The following is a 19,291-nucleotide window of genomic DNA, read 5'->3' on the forward strand; positions in this document are numbered from 1 at the left end:
CCTGATGTGTTAATAATCCCAGCACTTGTAACTGCTAAGTGAACCAAACCAGGTGCTGCATTTCTGTTCCCACCATACTAACTCTGCTGAACAATCACAAGGCTTAAAAACCCTAATGAATTGAGACTACAGATCCAATTACTTAAAGATTGTTCCACAGAACCCAAGAATGTCTATATTTCCCTCAAAAATGCCACCGTTGGAAACTGTTTACTAAGACCTAAGAATGATTGTTATGGTACAGTTTTTTATGGTTTTCAGCTTAAGAACCCTATCCTTGCCATATGTGCGTAATCCTTCCTTTTTAGGGGGACTTTGCTAGCACACCTGTTCTTCTCACCCTGAAATTAAACTGCAGTTTGGTTTCTGACTCAGCTGCTTCTGGCTGCTTTGTTCAGTACAGCCACCATAAGCTAGAAACTAGTTCAGTCAAAACTACATTTAAAACTCTTTCATGAGTATGTATATATACTTTCTACAGTTGTTTGCATGTTGTTTCTCCCCATTAAACCTAAGTTCCTTGAGAATAGAGGCTTTTTTTTTTTTTTGCCTTTCTTATATCTCCAGAACGAACCATAGCTCCTGCCACAGAGCAGAAACTTAATAAATGTACTTCAATTTTATTGCAATAGTTCAAATTTATGTAGCATATTAAGATTTGCAAAGGCACACACACACACACACACGTATTCAAGTATATAAAAATCACTTAGTCTTCACTGTAAACCTGTAAGAAGGTACAAATATTATTTGTATTCTTCATATGAAGAACATGGTAGTTAGGTGGCACAATGGACAGAGTGCAGGGCCTGAGTCAGAAAATTTCATCTTCCTGAGTTCAAATATAGCCTCAGACACTTATTAGTTTTGTAACCCTAGGCAAGTAATTTTAACCCTGTTTGCTCCCACTTTCTCCTTTGCAAAATGAATTGAAAAAGGAAATAGTTTAAACTGCTCCAGTATCTTTGATAAGAAAACCTCAAAGGAGGTCATGAAGATTTGAACAGGATTGAAAAACTACTGACATCAGATGAATAAACAGAAGCTTCAAGAAATTAAGTGATTTGTCCAAAGTTACATAAAAAGTAATTCTAGGTAAAACAATAGAATATAGGACAGAGGTATCAAATATATGTCCCACTACACTCTGAAGAATACTAGAACCAAATTAAAATGTAGTTGGTGAATATTTATTGAAATAAATAAAAATACATCAAACCAGAAGTAATCTTTTATTTTAGAACCAAGTCAACATGCATCTAGCAAGGATCCATGTGTAAGAAATAGGCATACCCATTTCTACTTGAGTTTGACACCATTGGTGTAAAGTTTAGAGTTCTGGATCTAAGACAGAAAAAAGATTAGGAATTTAGCTACAAATGAAACCAGAAGACAAAAGGGAAGTTAACATTGTTGGGAAAATAGCTTATAGATTTTCCTTGGGTAGACCCAAATAAAGAAGTTGGTGGGAGTCATTTTATTGTGAACTCAAAGGCAAGAAAAGGATCATTTCTTCAGAACACATATAAAGACCATCATAAATAGAATTGCAATTTATTTGCTAAAATTTACCAAAGATGCAAATATAGAAAAATTCAATCAAAATCTCATTATACTCCTTTAAGCTATTTAATGGCATGTATTTGTTACATAATTTTTTTAAAGTAAACAATATGAATGGAGATGCATTGTTTCATGTCTTTTTTTTTTATCTTGAGTTGTGTATACATCAAAATGCTTTTTTGTGTTTAAGATCAAAATAAATTTTAAAATTTAAAAACATTCAATTAGCATTGACTTTATTATTAGACAATTTCAAGGCAAAATTTTCATGGTAAAAAAGTCTGACTCAAGATTAAGAAACAAAAAGAAGCTAAATGTTTCTCTACTACACAGAATCTTCTGATCAATTTAACAAGTTAGGACTACTTTCTTCAGAAAAGAGTCAGTAAGTATTGACTATCATCAGTATCAAATAACATTTAGAAAGATGGGAAACAAATAGATTCTGAAATAAAAGATATTTCTGAGTCCCATAGACTTGTGAGAGAAAAGATTAAAATAAATTACAAATTAGAAGAAAACAAAAATGAAAAAATACATCATCTGTTCAAACAAGATATTGATAATGGTCATACTTTTAGAACATGGGAAATGGATAAAAGAACAAGCATTTTCAAAGAATATCCTCATTTCCTAAGGAAGTGTGACCCACAAAAATCAATTACTACAACAAGGAGGCCAAAAGACTTTAAGAACATCATCAGCCAGCAGTACTCATTTGCTAAGAAACACATGAAAACCAAGAGCCATATTGATTTCAAATATGAACATTTTATAAAATATTATCAAATAATATAGTGGGGAATTAAGAGTAGTATTACCTCATAAAATGGTAAATAAAAGAAAGAAACCAAGTATCTGGAAAATTGGCAAAATTTATAATTAATTACATCATTATAAGAACATTTAAGGCTGTAATTAGGGCAAACTGGGAGTAAAAAAAAAAATGGGGGGGGGAAGGAGAATAAAAAGGAATTTGATCAGAAAGCTCTTTCCCATTAAAAACTAATGCATACTGCAATAGACCACTGGTTTAGGAATTTGTGATAATCCAATAGATATTGTGAGGATTACAGCAAAGAAAATTAGAAAGAGAAGCTATAAAAGTTAAATAGAGGGGAACTCTATGTTTCTGGATATCTAAACAGTGCAGGCAGGGAATATTAGTTGGGGGAGAAGAAGAAGCAGAAAGAAAAGGAAAGGTTGGGGACAGTCAAAACAATTTTTAAAATTTCAGTCTTGCCAACTACAACTATTCTTCTCCATATTTATACCACAATTTTCTAAAGCCTTTCTTTGCTTTCTCATGCTTTTGTTCACATGCTATTTACTCTATACATGTAATCCTCTCTTCTCTTATCTGACTGTGAAGGCTAGTCATCCTTTAAGACTTAGTTTTGATCTCACTTCTTAAAGACCTTATTGTTCCATAAACTTAAAATTATATTCCTTTCTTAGAAGTCTCAAAATTATAGATATCACTTTATTCTGTATAAAATGTAGTTTCTTTGCTTTTTGACTTTGTATCCCTAACACATAAAACAGTGTCTACAACATTATTTGTTAGTTGATTCTCTGTTGTAATAGTTCTGTATGTCCTCTCCCACATTAAATTGTCCTTGAGGACAGAAAAAAAAACTTCTGATTATCTTTGTATCATCTCTATTTCAGAATCATTGTTCTATATATTGTATGAATTAAGTGAGCATGTTGTTGAAAATGAAGGGTTGGAATAATTAAAGTATAGCTGTTTTTTCCTAACGAAACAAAGATATAAGTCAAGAATAAGCATTCAACCATGAAGAATTTTCAACCTCCATACAATTTTTGTGTAGGCATAACATATTGAGTGCAATGAGAAAATTCATTTCAATGTTTTTTTGGCTTAGGCATATCAACTTTCATTTGACTTTTATTGTGACAATTTAACAGATAGGGTGCTAAAATAATTACCTCTATTTTCTTTCGATTTTCCACCAGTTCTAAGTTAAGCAGGGGGAAAAATCTATTCATCAATACCAGAGGCATTTATTAATCACCTGGTAGATTTATTTAGTATCAAGACAATGTCTAGGAAGAAAAATTCATTGCAAACTCTTTTCAGGAGCTTGCACATTTTCGACAATTAAAAATGTGACTCTAATTCACATAAGAGCCCATCCGTCTGATTAACAATAACTCTATTGATAAATGAGCATGTTTGCTAGGCTGGTTTATTGTGAAAAGTATAGATAAAAAGTGCTGACTGGCTGCACGTGATGCTAATTGGGATGAAGATGCAAACATTTGAACTTGACCATGTCATTAGTTACAAACCAAGTGTATTGTACTCAGAGCATAATTGTGGTGTGTGAATGGATATAAGTATATATACAACTATCTATAGTGGGTAGAAATTTTAAAATAATAATACTGAGAATATCAGTAGAAAAACTTGTATTAATTGAAGACAAGAATATGAATAAAGTAAATAGAGAAAGGAATATGTGGTCATTTATTCATTTACTTCCTCCATTTTCCATGAGCCCCATAGGATCATGCTAAAACAGTGCAGAGTATTTAGGATTCCTTTTATCTTCTAAAACATTCCATCTTTCTCCTTCAAAAGACTTGCTCCTTTCATGAAGATCAATCCCACTAGATTCTGGTCACTTTACTCTGGAACTTCTATCTGTTCTGCTAGTCTGTAGGATCCATAAAAGCAAGGAAGCATTTATTATTTCAAGCTTTGTCTCTTGCAATGCTGTTGCCTACACAGTTGTCTACATATGAAAAGTAGTTTAATAATTGTTTAGTGAGTATATCAATAATTATATAGCTGCTGGCACTTAGATATTTCTTTATATTCCTCTATGTTTATCTCTTATATATTTTAAAGAAAAATATTGTTCTTTCCCATTTCTATAAAATTTCTTTGAGGTTAAGGCCTCTTCAAATCTCTCCACAGTACTGGTTATGATATTCTGCTTAAATAATATTCTTTAAGCATTATTGCCCAACCAGAGACTGTATGATATAAGGATCTGAGCTTAAAAACAATCAGGGAATAGCTTCAGAATAATTTTGATGGTTACTTATCACATTATGCTGATTTTTAATCCATTTTTTTATGAGAATCTTAGTGCCATAGATTTAGAGGAATCTTAGTGACAAATCTCCTAGTCTAACCTTGGTTGGTGAGAAGGGTAAGACCCAGTGAGATTATTAGTCTCCAAGGTCATCCAGGTCGTAGAAGACACAACAAAGATAAAAAGTGAGATTCAAATCCTGGGCCCTCTCCATTACATTAATCCCCCATTTTTTAGTGAATTCAGGTTTTTCTGTTGTGAGAAGATAATTGTTTTATATCCTAGGAATAGGGGCTAGAAAAAGAAAGGTGTGTTTGATTGAGAAGCAATAGCTGGAAACGATTCAGGATTGTAATGCAGTTTTCTAGATATAAGACTACATGGGATTATAGGGAGTTATATATTTTTTGAAAAATATAGTTGAAAGGTTATTACACTGACCTACAATTTTCCTTTATCACTAAGTATGGAAGTAGGAGAAATTATTCAAATCATACAGTATTCTTGATTGTGATGGTTGTCAAGTGGAAGAAATTACTGACAAAATTATCCTTATAAAAAGGCAGGGAAGGTTATTTAAGTAAGTTCCTTGAACACAAGGGACAACCTTGCCTTTTTTCGCTTTTATTTTTCTTTTGTATCCTGAGCCTTTAGCACAATGCATGGTACAGAGTGAACATAGCACATACTTCATAAATGTTTATCGATTGATTGGCTGAGATAGTATCTTACATAGTGTGTTTTAGAGGCCCAATATTGAGGGGACTGAAATTTCATTGGTTTAGGGAATATTAGCTTGAGAATATTTCTTCAAATAATACAGAGCAGTCCCTGGAATGTAGTCTTGGAATTATATGGCTTGGTTTCTTTATCTCTCTGTCTGTTTCTCTTTCTCTCATAGATTAAGACTTGTAAGAAACCTCAGAGATCATTTTATCCATTCCCTTCTGTAGTTTATATGACTTAGATACAGTCATATACTCAGGAACAGAACTTGAAGCGAGGTCTTCCTTATTTTGTAATTTTCTCTGCATCCATTGTGCTCTGGCACCGCTCAAACCTGCCATATATTTTAAATTGCCTAGAATTCTCAAATGTCTTCTACTAAATAAAATAAAGGACCCCCAAATCACAAATTCAATAATTGGCCTATAAATAATAGTTGTCTGTTGTTTAATTAATATAGCAGTTTGGAGCAGTTGAAAGAACCTTAAACTAGAAACCATAAAATATAGGTTCCATCAGGACAACTTAGAGAACTTAAGGAAACTCCTTAAAATTGAATACCTCTGTCTTTCACCAAAACATGTTGTGAATATTAAATGGGATAATTTATAAGAGAAAGTTTTTGTTGCTAGAAGTTGCTTTAATGTAACATTAAGGTATATTTGGTCATGTGGGGAAAGCACTAGATTTGAAATTATAGGAACTAGAATTAAATGTTGATTCTGCTATTTACTCCTTATGTGAACTTGGACATGTTATTCCACTTTTTTGTGTTTTCTTCTACATAATAGGAGGGAATGGATAAAATTACCTCTGAGGTTTTTTACAGGTTTTAATTCTATAAAAGCAAGAGACAGAGAGATAGGAAGAGTTAAACGGGGACTACGGATAAACAAGCAGAGACAGACAGAAGAAAACAATATAGGAAGGTATGTGGAAAGAAAGAGAAAAAATAAATGCAACCTCTCTAATCAAAAGAAAAATAATATATGAAAAGATAGGGAATGAGGGGAAAGGAAAGGGAAAAGAGAAAGGCCACATTTCACAAATCTCAACCCTATAGCCCAGAGGATCAAAGAAGTAACAGTAATGGAGCAGTGAGGTTCAATGATCCTTTGTGATATAGATGATCTCAGATGAGAATAGGAAAGTTGAACTTCCATAAGCAGACAGTTCCTGTCATTACCATTTCTTTAAGTAATTCTCTGGAGAAAAACAAAACAAAGCAAAACAGACAAAGAGAAGATGAAAATGAAACAAAATTAATTTATTTTTAAATCTTGTTTTCTTTGTGTATAGGCAACAGTTTTGAAAACCTGTTTTAAAAATTCTACATTTGGGGCCAGCTAGATGGTGCAGTGGATAAAGCATGGGGCTTGGGGTCAGGAGGACCAAAATTCAAATTTAGCTTCTGACCCTTAATACTTCCTAACTGTGTGATGCTAAGCAAATCATTTAACTCCAATTGCCTTTCCAAAAAAATAAAAGAAGAATCCTGAATTTCTGGCTCTTGATTCAGTATGTGCATTATTTGGTTTAATAAATCATAGGACTTCTTAAGAAAAATAGCTTGAAGGTGAAAGAGATGTGATATTATTGTGGAATAGTCAAAAGAAGAGCAAAATTAAGAGTCAGAAATCTAGTTGCAATCTAGCCCTCATTAACTATGGAACTAAGAGCACTTAGCCATGTTCATCGAGCCCTCGCTCTTTATCCAAAAAATAGTGAAAATACTCTCCCCACCTTTCTCATTAGGTTTCTGTGAAGAAAATGTTTTGCAAACCATGAGGACTTCTATAAATGTGAGATAATATTATTTATGTTCAATTTTGGCCTCTTGCTTTGGGGACAGAGGATTCAAGATTTGGTAATAGCATTGGATTATTTCACTAAAAGTGCTGACAATGAATCTTTAAAAAAAAAAAAAAAGCTTTCACAAAATAGTTTTTATATTGCTAAAGATATCTATTACATTTCTGTATACATAAATAAGAAATAGTGTTGTCCCATAAGATGATAAATCTAGTCAGTGGATAAAATTTGCACTCCATGGAAAGTAGTACTCCCAGACATCAATCCTTTCACATACTCTAAAAAGAATCAGTATTGCAAAAAACAGTATAGTGAATAAAACAACTGGTGAGGAATGTTTTAAAATTTAGCATATCTTCCTACAGTATGTTTGGAAGCTCATCCTGATGGAAAACATGAATAAGCCTGTGTTCATATAAAGAAATGACATTTGTCGATTCAAAAAGACAACAATGGTATCATTATCATGCAGCAAAAATCATTGTTAATCTTAGTGCCATCCAGTCTCTCTAGAGCGATGATGCCTTTTGTGGCAACTCCAGTTGTTACAACATTCCAAACTGCTGTAGCATAGACAATGGATGTACTTTCTAGCACATAGTCTATGCTGAGGGTTTGTTTAGGGAATCCTTGTTAAAGAATCTTCGTGCCTCAATGCTACTGAGGGAAACTGAACAACGGGATGGATTCTGTCTTCTATATTCAATGCTTTCAAATATGGCATCTTTGATCACCTGCAAAACAGAAAATAGATTCATTCAGCACCTCTACATGTAAGACATTATGTTGGGTGTTAGATATAGAAAGAGTAAAAAAAAATTGCAGTTCCCAAAAAGAGCAAACATTCTACTTCCAGAGATAGGAACTCAGATAGTATATGATCTATTATGGAAAAGTGTAATACAATACAAATCTGTTCTGAATGCATTTAAAAAAAGGTTTCTTGTAGTATGATGTCTGATAATCTAAGTAAAATTTTCCACCCAATATATTCTTCAATATCTTTATATGTTTTGTGATTTCTAAATATTTCTTGATTACAGGAAGATATCAGAAATTCTAGATCAAGGATTCATATATATTTTTAGTTGATCATTCCTCTCAATGTTCTTATTAGTAAACTCCATCCTTCTATTAAAGAAGTAAACCATCTATGATACTCTGAATTGCTTAGGAAAAAGCAATTTCAGGAAATAAATGAACAGATGATGTCAATAGTTTTTCAATAGAAGAAATTCAAGTTCTTAACAAAGCTCCTATTTTTTTACATCTCTCTTTTTACACCCTCTCCTTTCTTTTCCTCATGCATAATACTGAATCTGGCAACCCAGTGAATTTTACCTGGCTGTCCTTCCTGCTTAGAATGCTCTCCCCCTTCGTCTTCAGGATTCAGTTAAAATCCTCCGCCAAAAGAGCCTTTCTCAGTTCCCCTTAATGTTAGTCCCACTCGTCTCAGAATAACTTTAATAATTGCTTATACATAATTACTTGCTTGCCTATTCCCTTAGATAATGAACTCCAAAAAAGTGAGGATTGTTTTTGCCTTTCTTTGTACTCTCAGTGTACTTAGCACAGTGCCTGACACATTTGTTTTAATTTTATTTTATTTAAAAAAGAAAAGAAAAAAGAATAACATAAAAGGAAGATAAAACAAAAACAAAAGAAAATATTGTCGTGTGCCCAGCAGACTATCAGGGAGAATTCAAAATATATAACAATAAATTGCCAGTTCAAGAAAAAATTCATAATATTAGAAGAAATTAAATTCATCATTTTTTTTACTTCTTTGGAGGTTATTCTTTTGTTCTCTGATATACATATTTTGAATTTTATTCTCTTTTCTACCTTACATCCACTTCAGCTCTCCCAAGCAGGCTATAGTTAAGAAAGACTATATTAATGTATCCATATGTAGATATATACATACATATACACATATATACATATACACAAATCTCCCCATCCCACTCCCATATCTTTTCAACTCCTGCTAACTCTTTGCTTTAATTTTGCTCTTTAGCTTGCCTTGCTATTACTTTATCTTTTCCATGGATGCTTCCTTTGTCTTCTTCCTGCATCCTTTGCTTCCTCCTCTCCTCTTTCTCCCCCATTATTTCTTTATAGATTTTGAAGAGTGCTATATACCCTTTATGGTATATATGCAATGTTGCCTATTTGACCTATTCCTGATATGAGTAGGCTTTCAGAACTAAGAGCTCTCCACATCCCACTAATGTCTCTGTGTCTATTCTTCCTCTGTACTTCATTTGTATAACATAATTATCATTTTTATCTTAACTTTGCCTCAATTTTTTTCTTGAACTTTTTTATTGGTGGTGTAAAAATCTTAAAGGATGTTCATTTCCATGTAAAAAGCATAAACACTTTACCCATATTCAGTTTCTTGAAGTTCATTGATATTGACTCATATATTAAATTTCCTATTATACTTGAGTTTGATTGAAAGGAAAGTCCTGAAAATCTGCAAGTTTGTTGAATATCCACTTTTTTATTCAATATTAGGGACAATTTTGCTGAATATTATATTTCTGGCCATAGGTCTAGTTTGATTGTCAATATATATGATCCCAGGATCTTTTATCCAGTGGTCTTTTTATTGAGGCTGCTAAATCCTATACAATTTTAATTATAGCTTCAGTGTAGTTGAATTGTGTTTTTCTTGTTTCTTGTATTTTTTTTTCTTTTATCTGGGAGTTTCGAAAATTGGCAATGATATTTCTATGTGTTTTCCACATAGGATCTCTTTGAGGTGGTGATTGGTGTATTTTTTTCTATTTCTGTTTTCCCCTCCTGTTCTATCATTTCAGTACTGTTTTCTTGGATTATTTCTTGCATTATTGTGTCAATGTTCTTTTTTTGAGCATAGCAATCCAATTATCTTTATGTTTTCTCTTCTTGATCTGTTCTCCAAATCTGTTGTTTTTCTTATAAGTGTTTCACATTCTGTTCTAGTTTTTCATTCTTCATATTCTGTTTTGTTATTTCATGGTTTCATAATTTCACTGGCTTTCTCTTGCCCAATTCTAATTTTCAAAGACTTATCTTCATCTTTAAGACTATCCATGTCCTTTTCTAGTTCTTTCAACTTTTTTTCATAATCTTGTTTTTCTTTTTAGGATTTTTTTGGTTTTTCCTCAATATCTCATTGATTTTTAATTTTTAAAGTTCTTTTACAAATTCTCTCTGGGCAGAGAGCCATTTAACATCACTTTGGAAGTAGAAACTTTTTTTTTTTTAACTTCAGTGTCTTCCTCTGAATATGAACCTTGGTCTTCCCTACTCCGGTAGTAAGCTTCTATGGTTGAGTTCTTTTTCCTCTGCCAATTCTTTTTTTAATGAAAAGTAGTAGTGTAGCATACTGTTCTCTTGTTCAATTTCCTTGGAGTCTCTAGGAGCAGCCTTCATTTCAGTTTAATAATCATCACACAAGTAGCCAAGGGTTAAAGTCCAAATCCTTTATTATCTCTTTCCAAGTCCTATCTCCTTCACTTGGGACTCTGCTAGTTTTCTTAGAGGCCTACCTCTCTCCTTGGTTCCATGAGCTTGAGCTCTCACCTGTCTTCTCTGCCCTCTAAATCATACCGAATTCAAAGGTTTGTACTTTAGCCTCCAGCCACTACAAAGGTGAACAATGGAATGAATCTGTCTCAGCCTCCAAGAGCTTCTAGTGTCTTCTCTGGCCCTGAGAACTTCTCTTCTGTGGCTCTAATTCCCTGCTTATATGCTCCACACGGAGTATACACTCATCATTATATCACTAGAAAATCATTATTTGTTGTAGGATTAAATCAGTGCTAAACTAGATTTAATCACTGTCTCCTCAATTCCACTTAGTACCTTGTTTCAAGTTCTGGCCCATGACAGTGTAGGTACCTCTAATCATGGGGTGAAGGGATGGTACCTCTAGTTTGACTTCAGCTCTCTTCTCTGACCTTGAACCCCAAACCAAGAGCTCACCCCTCCTGTAAGTGTCCACAGCCAGCAGCATCCCTGCCCCATTGCTTCTGCACTCCCCAGTGTGTTGGTTCCTTCTTAGCCAGGACTGCATCTCAGCAGTACAGCTGGGCCTGGTGTTTCTAAACAACCAAAGTTCCCTCAGACTTCCCCCTCCTCAGAACCCCAATGAAGTGCAAGTTCCTGTGATTCCTGCTGAGGCTGCAGCCCAGCCTAGTTAGCTCCAAGAGTTCCCCCTTGGTGTTTCTGTGGACCTATCCTGGAGGTGACTGAACTTCACACTGGTTCTGCTTAATCTTCAATCTGGGGTCTTTCTTTGGATATTCTAGGGTTATGCCAAAAAAAAAAAATCTTTTCTGCTTTGTCTTCTGGATTTTTTTTTTACCAGTCTACATTTCATCCTGAGGCTCAATTTTATTCTATTTGTGGGGAAAATCTGGAGAATTTGAAATTTATTGACTTACTCTACCATCTTCTCAGAATCCTCACATATTTTTAATAAACATTTGACAACCATAAAAAATGTTCTCAGTAATTAATAACAAAAAAATGGCAAACTAGAACAAATAAGTTTTCCAATCTCATCCATTATTTTCAGGCTCTAAATTTGTAGTGGATGGTGAGCTGACTTTTCAGGTTCTGTAAGTTTTCTTATTATTACCCACCAATTCTGATATTCTGTGTACAGTTTAGTATACACTTAATTTCAAACACAATAGAAATACAATAGAATAGGTTTTTTCCACTAGGTGGCATTTTATGAACAGAGAATTTATAGATTTTTCAAATGTTTGCAGAATATGTTTCAGGTAAGATCATTTAAAAAATCAATTGGGTTAATCTGTTACCACAGAAACTCTACTTCTGTAAGTAAATTTATGGGAGGACATGCCTACATTTCATGCCCACAGTATACTCCTTCCTTTTCCCGGTTTTATAGAATTCCTAGCTTCCTTTAGGGCGTACCTCAAGAACTAATTTGTATACAAGCTCTTTCCTAATCCCTTCCCTTTCCTTCATTTGCTATTACAGGCTCTCCCTCCTGAAATTACTTTGCATTTATTCTGTATTATTTACTTAAATTTCCATTAGAATATGAACTCTTTGAGGGCTGGGATGTTGAAAAAAAAGTGTCTTTGTATCCACAGCTTCACAATCAATCAATTAAGAATCTATAATACTTAAGGCACCATTTTGAGCAATAAAAATAAAAAGATAAACATGAAGCCATCTCTGCCTTCATGGGGATTTTGTTCTATAAAGGAAAGCATCCACATATAAAATACATACAAATTATATATGAAGGGAACTCAAGGTAAAAAGCACTTCATTTGTGTGTATGTTTTCTTAATTAAATGGAATACTATATGTCAATAAGACCTGGAATCATCTCATCCTTCATGACACAGCATGATTCTTGATCAATTGCATTAATGTCAAATGTGAGCTATTTTCTTTTAATATTCAATAAAATATTTGAGAAAATATGCTGGGTGCTATACAATAAAAGATACAGCCCCTCATCCCTCATCCCATCAGCCAAAGTGTTTGCAATACTATTGAAGAAATTCAATACAAAAAAGAAGCTAAAATAAAAGGCCATAATGACACATAGACAGATTTGGGTCCCCAATCTAGAAATATTGCAGCATGATCAGTGGCCAGAATTTGCTTGTTTTAGATATATGCAAAACCTGGTGTTAATGGAATCATCACAGTGTGCTGAAGCAAAGCAGGCACAAAGCAGAGAGGAAAGAAAAAGAAAAATGTCATTAATACACTGAAAAAATATACAAACTCGGTTTCCAATGAGGAAAGTTGTGAACATCTTGGAGATTTAGTTTCAGATTGAAGGGGGAGAATTTTCTCTTTAATTTTTTTTGGGGGAAGAGAATATTCTTCAGGCAAAGGGTTAAGTAGAGTAAACTGAGAGTTGAAAGATTAAATTTACAATGAACCATAGTCTCCACAAAGAGTGGCTATGACCACAAATTGTCTTTTAATGATAGTGGTCAGCCTCTTGCATCTGTTTCTTTGCCAAGTGTCTCCTTTTTCCCACATTCTGGCGAATGGAAGCATTTAAAATGCACCATGATTAAATGAACTACAAGAAGACAATACTTGATGAGTTTGCTGTAAAGTTGAAAATTAAGAAAATTGATTCTTAAAATTCAATCTCTAATTTAAATCAGTTTCTCATCAATGTATCATCAAGCACACCACTTTCTTAGAATACACATAAATGATTGAATGATTATAAATAATAGTCAATACCTAGAATAAACTATTAGATTTTAAACCAAAATTACAGTGAGATCAATATATATCAATTATACAGAATTAGATGTCATTTTAAATTTTTCTTTGTCAAACATGTTGTTATACATTCATAATCTATGCAATCTAGTTGTAAAATCTGTAGCCTACACATCTGTCAATCATGTGTTGATATATACAAACATAGGCACCTGCCTTATGCTTCCCCAAGCATTCCATTCAATCTATTTTCATTAAGAACATATGGTATGTTAAACATTGTGTTATGGACTAATGATTGAAAGATAAATATGAATCAATCCTTATCTTAAAATTTATGTTCTCCAAATACCTCTTACAGCTCTCCTTGAAGGTTTTTTAGTTTTTGTTTTTGTTTTTGTTTGTTTTTTTGGTTGGTTTTTGGTGAGGCAATTGGAGTTATGACTTGCCCAGAGTCACACAACCAGTAAGTATTAACTGTCTAATTCTGCATTTGAACTTAGGTCCTTTTGACTTGAGGGCTGATACTCTATCTGCTACCCCTCTCCTTGAAGTTGTTATAGATGTCAAGATCAAAATGATAAATTTGAACTTCATAACTTCATAAATGGCAGATAATTTTTTCTTTATATTTTCTGGCAATCAACAATTTAAATATTGAGTTTATAGAACCACAATAGAAGCATGATCAAATCCTCAAAGTCTCTCTCTGCTTATAAAAACATTATTTATTATGACCTACTATGTGATGAAATAACAATCTCAGAAAGAAGACAAAGAAATATTTAATTGCAAACATATTTTCTTTGAAACTCTACTTTTGAAGATTTGACCAAGCTGGTTTATCACTTTTGCTATGAACTCACACTCAATATTAGTGTTACTCCTTTACAAAAGTTAGCCGTTATCTTTGTCTAAAATAACTATTTATACACTTAAATGATTTAAACTAGCTATCACTTGCTGTATCTTCTTTAGAAATAATTTAGCTTTATGAAGATGATACTTACATCTATGTTATTCAATGTATTGAAATGCATTAAATCATGAAGTCTTTTAAAAGCTTGATTTGGATATTGAAAGTTGAATGTGGAGAATGGAGATTCAGGATCATCAAAAATATCAAAATCAGCAAAATCTTTTTCTTCCTGTGTTTCTCTTGGAATCCCTGTGGATCAATTTACAAAGAGTTAATCATTTTCAAATGCCAAATAAGATACATGTAGAACTTTCAAATCTTAAATCTGGAAGAATTTTAAAAGAGCATCTAGGCTAATTTCCTTCCCAATGTAGAAATTCCTTCTACATCATTTCTACTAAAAACCATTCAATTGCTACTTGAATACTTCCCCAAAAAGTAAACAAATCCCTTTGTTAGTACACTAGCTTATTTTATTGTTTTATAAATGTAATTGTTAAAAAGCATTTCCAAAAAGACAAAATACATTCTTATGTTAAACTAAAACATGCCTTCATATAACTTCTATTTATTGTTTCCAGTTTTTTTTTCCTTTTGAGCAATATCAATTTTCTTACTCTTATATATGAAAATAGACAAAATATTTGATGATCATTATTATGTGCCTTTGACATATTCCTAATGCTTTCAATAATTCCTCATGGTTTGCCAGTTCCCCCTTTTAAAACTATTCAGATTATCCTCCTGTAGTGAAGGATTCATAATTTAACATACTCTGCAGATAAGATTGACTCAGAGAATACAGAAGATCCATAACTTCCATTACCAGCAACACTCTATTTCTATTAAATCAGCATAAGTTTACATTAGCTTTGCTAGCTGTCATACACTGAATTTGTAATTAATGAAAAATTCTAGATCTTTTTATACAAGCAGTGCTTTAAAGCTAGTTCTCTCCTTTGACTTCCTACACTGCCCTGCTATACCCCTCAATAAAGAAAAAAAAATTTCTGTTTGACAGGAAATTTCAATAAATCCTTCCCAACTTACCAGGAGCTTTATAATTCCTGAAGTTGATATTAGCCAGAACAAAATGGATGATGGTTGGGCAATCTTTGTCTACATCAGGATTTTTAGGTTTAAAGACATAACATTCTTTCAAACCTTCTCGATCAAATACATAAGGATCAATCTTTGGAAAGGAAAGTTTATTCATTTTTGCCCATTTTTCAGCAAGCAGAATTTCCTAGGGAGAAAATAACAATATTTAGGTTTCTTAAATTTCTCTTTCCCAGGAGATGAGGGTCCTCTATCAAGTGTCTTTTTCACTTGAGCAATGTGTTTTATAACTCTAGAGGGCAGCTTTATACTACTAAAATAAAATTTAAACACTTCATAATAAAAATCTTAACTAAGATTTCTCTAAGAAAATTCATGTAACTTATATTTTAATATTATCTCAATAATCCCCCTTGTATATTACATTATCCAACCTTGTAAAACCAAACTTAAAGCCAGAATTATATCAAAGTAAACAACACTATATTAGATATCAAAAATGTTTTAATAAGGATCTGGGAACATATGCTCAGAGAAATGTAAGCTCTATGAATGTGGGGGTTGTTTCCTATTATAACCCACTTAATACATATTGTAGTGTCTTACACACAGTATATAGGCACTTAACTGTGAATACTTATTAAACTGAATTATCCTCAAGTCAACTTTATTCATATCTATGAGAGATTATCAAATTGTAAATTCCAAGTTTTTTTCCCAATAATATTTCCAAAAATAATAAATACCTAATATCACAGTAGCTGTCAGTGAAAAGTCCACACTGCGAATGATCATTTTCTTATCTTAAACACAGAGGGAGGAGGGATAACATTACATTCTTTACAAAAATAAGAATAATATATATATTATTCTTATTTTTGGTAGAAGTCCAATCTCTTCTCATCTACTTTAATGACTGAAATGGTATTCTAAAAGATATACTCCCAATATACTATATATATATATATATATATATATATATATATATATATATATATATATATATATATATATATATATATATATTGCTGAGGCAATGGGGATTTAGTGACTTGCCCTGGGTCACACAGCTAGGAAGTGTTAAATGTCAGAGCAGATTTGAACTCAGGTCCTCCTGACTTCAGGTCTGATGCTCTATCCACTGTGCTACCTGCTACCTCTGAATAACAATTTTTAAAAGAAAAGAATTGAATCATTGGCCAGTTTGTTATTTCTGCCCAGGCAGCAACAATTACTAATATCCATTAAGAATTATACAAGAGAAAAACAAAAGGGACAATAACGTGGGAAAAGGGGGGAAAGACTAATGATTTTTAACATTATGACTCAATAATCTCAATACTCATATTTCTCTAACTGCTTGGCTGTAAAAGAGAAAAGGAAAAGTGAACTATGTTACCACGAAAGATAAGGATATTTTTAGATAGATCCTTTCACTTTGGTAGTCAGGAAGATGAGATATTTCTCCTTATGGATCGTGACAGACTGCATTTAAAAAGTCATGAATTAAAGGTCAGAAAGATGACTAAGTTAGAGGACTCAGACTATAATATTCAGTGTCTTTTTAAAGAAGGAATGAAACTCTGACACACTGTTACTGGTCTAAGAATTCTTGCCAGGTTGTTGGGTATTTTTTTTTCTTTTAATTTAACTTGATTACCAGCCAGATACTATACATTATAGAAATGTGTCAGAAATTTACTTTTAAAAACACTTTTGGGAGGGTCATTTGAAAAATTATATTTCCATGAAGTGAATAACAGGAAATGTTGAATTTTTAATCCTCTTTTCTTATAATTTTTTACTTTAAAAATAACATGCAGAGATTTGCAAAATAACTTCCAAAAGGGCAATTTGTAAAATGGATAAGCTTGGAGAACACCAAATGAATAAAATACACAATGACAGTAAGAATGTATACAAAACCAGTGCTAATTGATAGTTGAACTCTGATGAACTGCAGACCAGTCTTGGTTTAAGAAGTCTTATTATGAAAGACATTCTTTGAATCTTTTCCAGATGTACATTTATCATATTGGTACAAAAATAGAAACTACAATGCACAATATTTTTTTTTTGCCAGACATAGTAGTTTTGTTGGCTAGTTTTACCAAACTATTTTCCTTTAGTACAAGGGAGGGTTTCAAAGGGAAAATTAAATCAGTCTAGGAAACAAAAGACACAATAAAACTAAAGAGAAAAAAAATGTTAAAACATAAGCTCACTTTGGGTCTAAAATATATATTTGAAAAACCCAAATAAACTAAGTGAAAGCAAGTTAATTTAGAAACAAATATTTAAGCAGATTAGGGATCAATTAAAAATCAAAGCAATTAGTTTTCTTTTTTAAAAGGAAGACTTTAATTCCTCTCTTCTATTCTTATAACCTGGGATAATTTTTGATTTCTAAAATATCTTTTAGAATACCATTTTAGTCACTAAAGTAAATGAGAAGAGATTGGACTTCTACCTCTTCTTTGACAAGAAATGCCTTTTTCTAGATTTTTCACAGGGAAAAGAATTTGACCTGGAATCAAGAACAATTGAGTTTAAGTTGGCTTTAGAGGGAAATAGCTGGGCAAATCACTCAATTTCTATCTGTTTCAGTTTCCATATCTGTGAAAATGGGATACTATAGTACCTGGTTCTCAATATTATATAAGGAAGAAATGATAGAATATTCTTTTACAGAAAAAAATAAAATGAGGTAAAACTTGGATATATATCCATTGAGGTTCTATGTGATAAAGGAGAGTATATCATTCTGCTCTCCCTTGCTTCACTATCATTTAATTTATCTCCCATGTCTTCAATATTCTCTCTTCATTGGCTGAAATCCTTTTCTTTCTTCCTGGAACAGCTCAGATGCCTTTTCCTTCATAAAGTTTGTTTTTGTTTTGTTTTGTTTTTTTTACACCCTTCTGACCTCATATCATGACCTATTTCCCTAGACAATTACCCACCCATATCATTGGCTGCCCTGGTTTGGCCATGATTTTTATATCCACTCCTAAATCATATTTAAAGTTACCTAAGCCAGGGCACTGTCCTTGTAGCTACAGTGATCTGGTTTTTAAAAAAAATTATTTTCAGTGAAATATTGAAAATGGAAACATACAAATATTTTAAAGCCAGTAAATGAGTGAAATTCAAGATGAAATTAAATGTACCTCACTCCCTATAATATGGAGAACTAGCTTTGGCAGTCTAAATTTTGTAGAGATGAGATGAAATTCCACTGGTGTTGCCCCCAATCATCAATCTACTTTAAAAAGCCTCAGAGACTGTAACAATCTCATGCCTAGTACCATCATAAGTTATTATCTCCTAACAATTGTTTGTCAATTCTATTAAAATCCACTGAGGAAAAAAGAAATGTCTGCTTTTAGAAGTTAAAATACGCTTACTAACAGATATAATTGGAAGGAAGAAGGAAAGAAGGAAGGGAGGGAGAGAAGAAAGAGAGGAAGAAGGGAGAAAGTTAGAGAAAGAGGGAGGAGAAAGGAAACAAGAAATGAAGGAGGGATGGATGGAAATAAAGGGAAGAATAAAAATAGGAAGAGAAGAAAGAAGGAAGGAACAAATTAATGAAGGAACAGAGGGAAAGAAGGAAGGATGAAAAGAAGAAAGGAAGGAAACAAAAAGGGAAGAAAGAAAAAAGTGGGGAAGAAATTAATTTTTCCCAAAAAAGTATATTTTTTAAACTAATACTATTTAATGTCTGCATTGTTTTGAGTATATAAGGCATTGCTAAATTTACATGTCTAATATTAAGGATTTAAGTCCATTTCTTAGATAATGCTGCTGATTGCCTGGGAATCTGGGGAGCTCCACTGAAATTTAATAGAATATTATTTCTTACTGATATGCCATGTTATGATTATGGTTCAATTTTTAGAGAACCAAGAGGGTT

General features: G+C 32.6%; 1 protein-coding gene across 2 annotated transcripts in view; it reads right to left on the bottom strand.

The window, feature by feature from the left end:
* Positions 1-1,174: 1,174 nt before the first annotated feature.
* Positions 1,175-19,291, bottom strand: part of PLA2G4A (phospholipase A2 group IVA) — a 143,230-nt gene continuing 125,113 nt past the window's right edge. For both annotated transcript variants that reach the window (XM_051998764.1, XM_051998763.1), the window contains exons 15-17: positions 15,370-15,565; positions 14,411-14,568; positions 1,175-7,903 (exon numbers count right to left, since the gene is read on the bottom strand). In XM_051998764.1, coding sequence (XP_051854724.1) covers positions 7,772-7,903; positions 14,411-14,568; positions 15,370-15,565 — 486 coding nt within the window. In that variant the 3' untranslated portion in view covers positions 1,175-7,771. The remainder of the gene's footprint in view (positions 7,904-14,410; positions 14,569-15,369; positions 15,566-19,291) is intronic.

The sequence above is a fragment of the Antechinus flavipes genome, chromosome 4 (assembly GCF_016432865.1).
Source record: "Antechinus flavipes isolate AdamAnt ecotype Samford, QLD, Australia chromosome 4, AdamAnt_v2, whole genome shotgun sequence".
NCBI classification, from domain to species: Eukaryota; Metazoa; Chordata; class Mammalia; order Dasyuromorphia; family Dasyuridae; genus Antechinus; species Antechinus flavipes.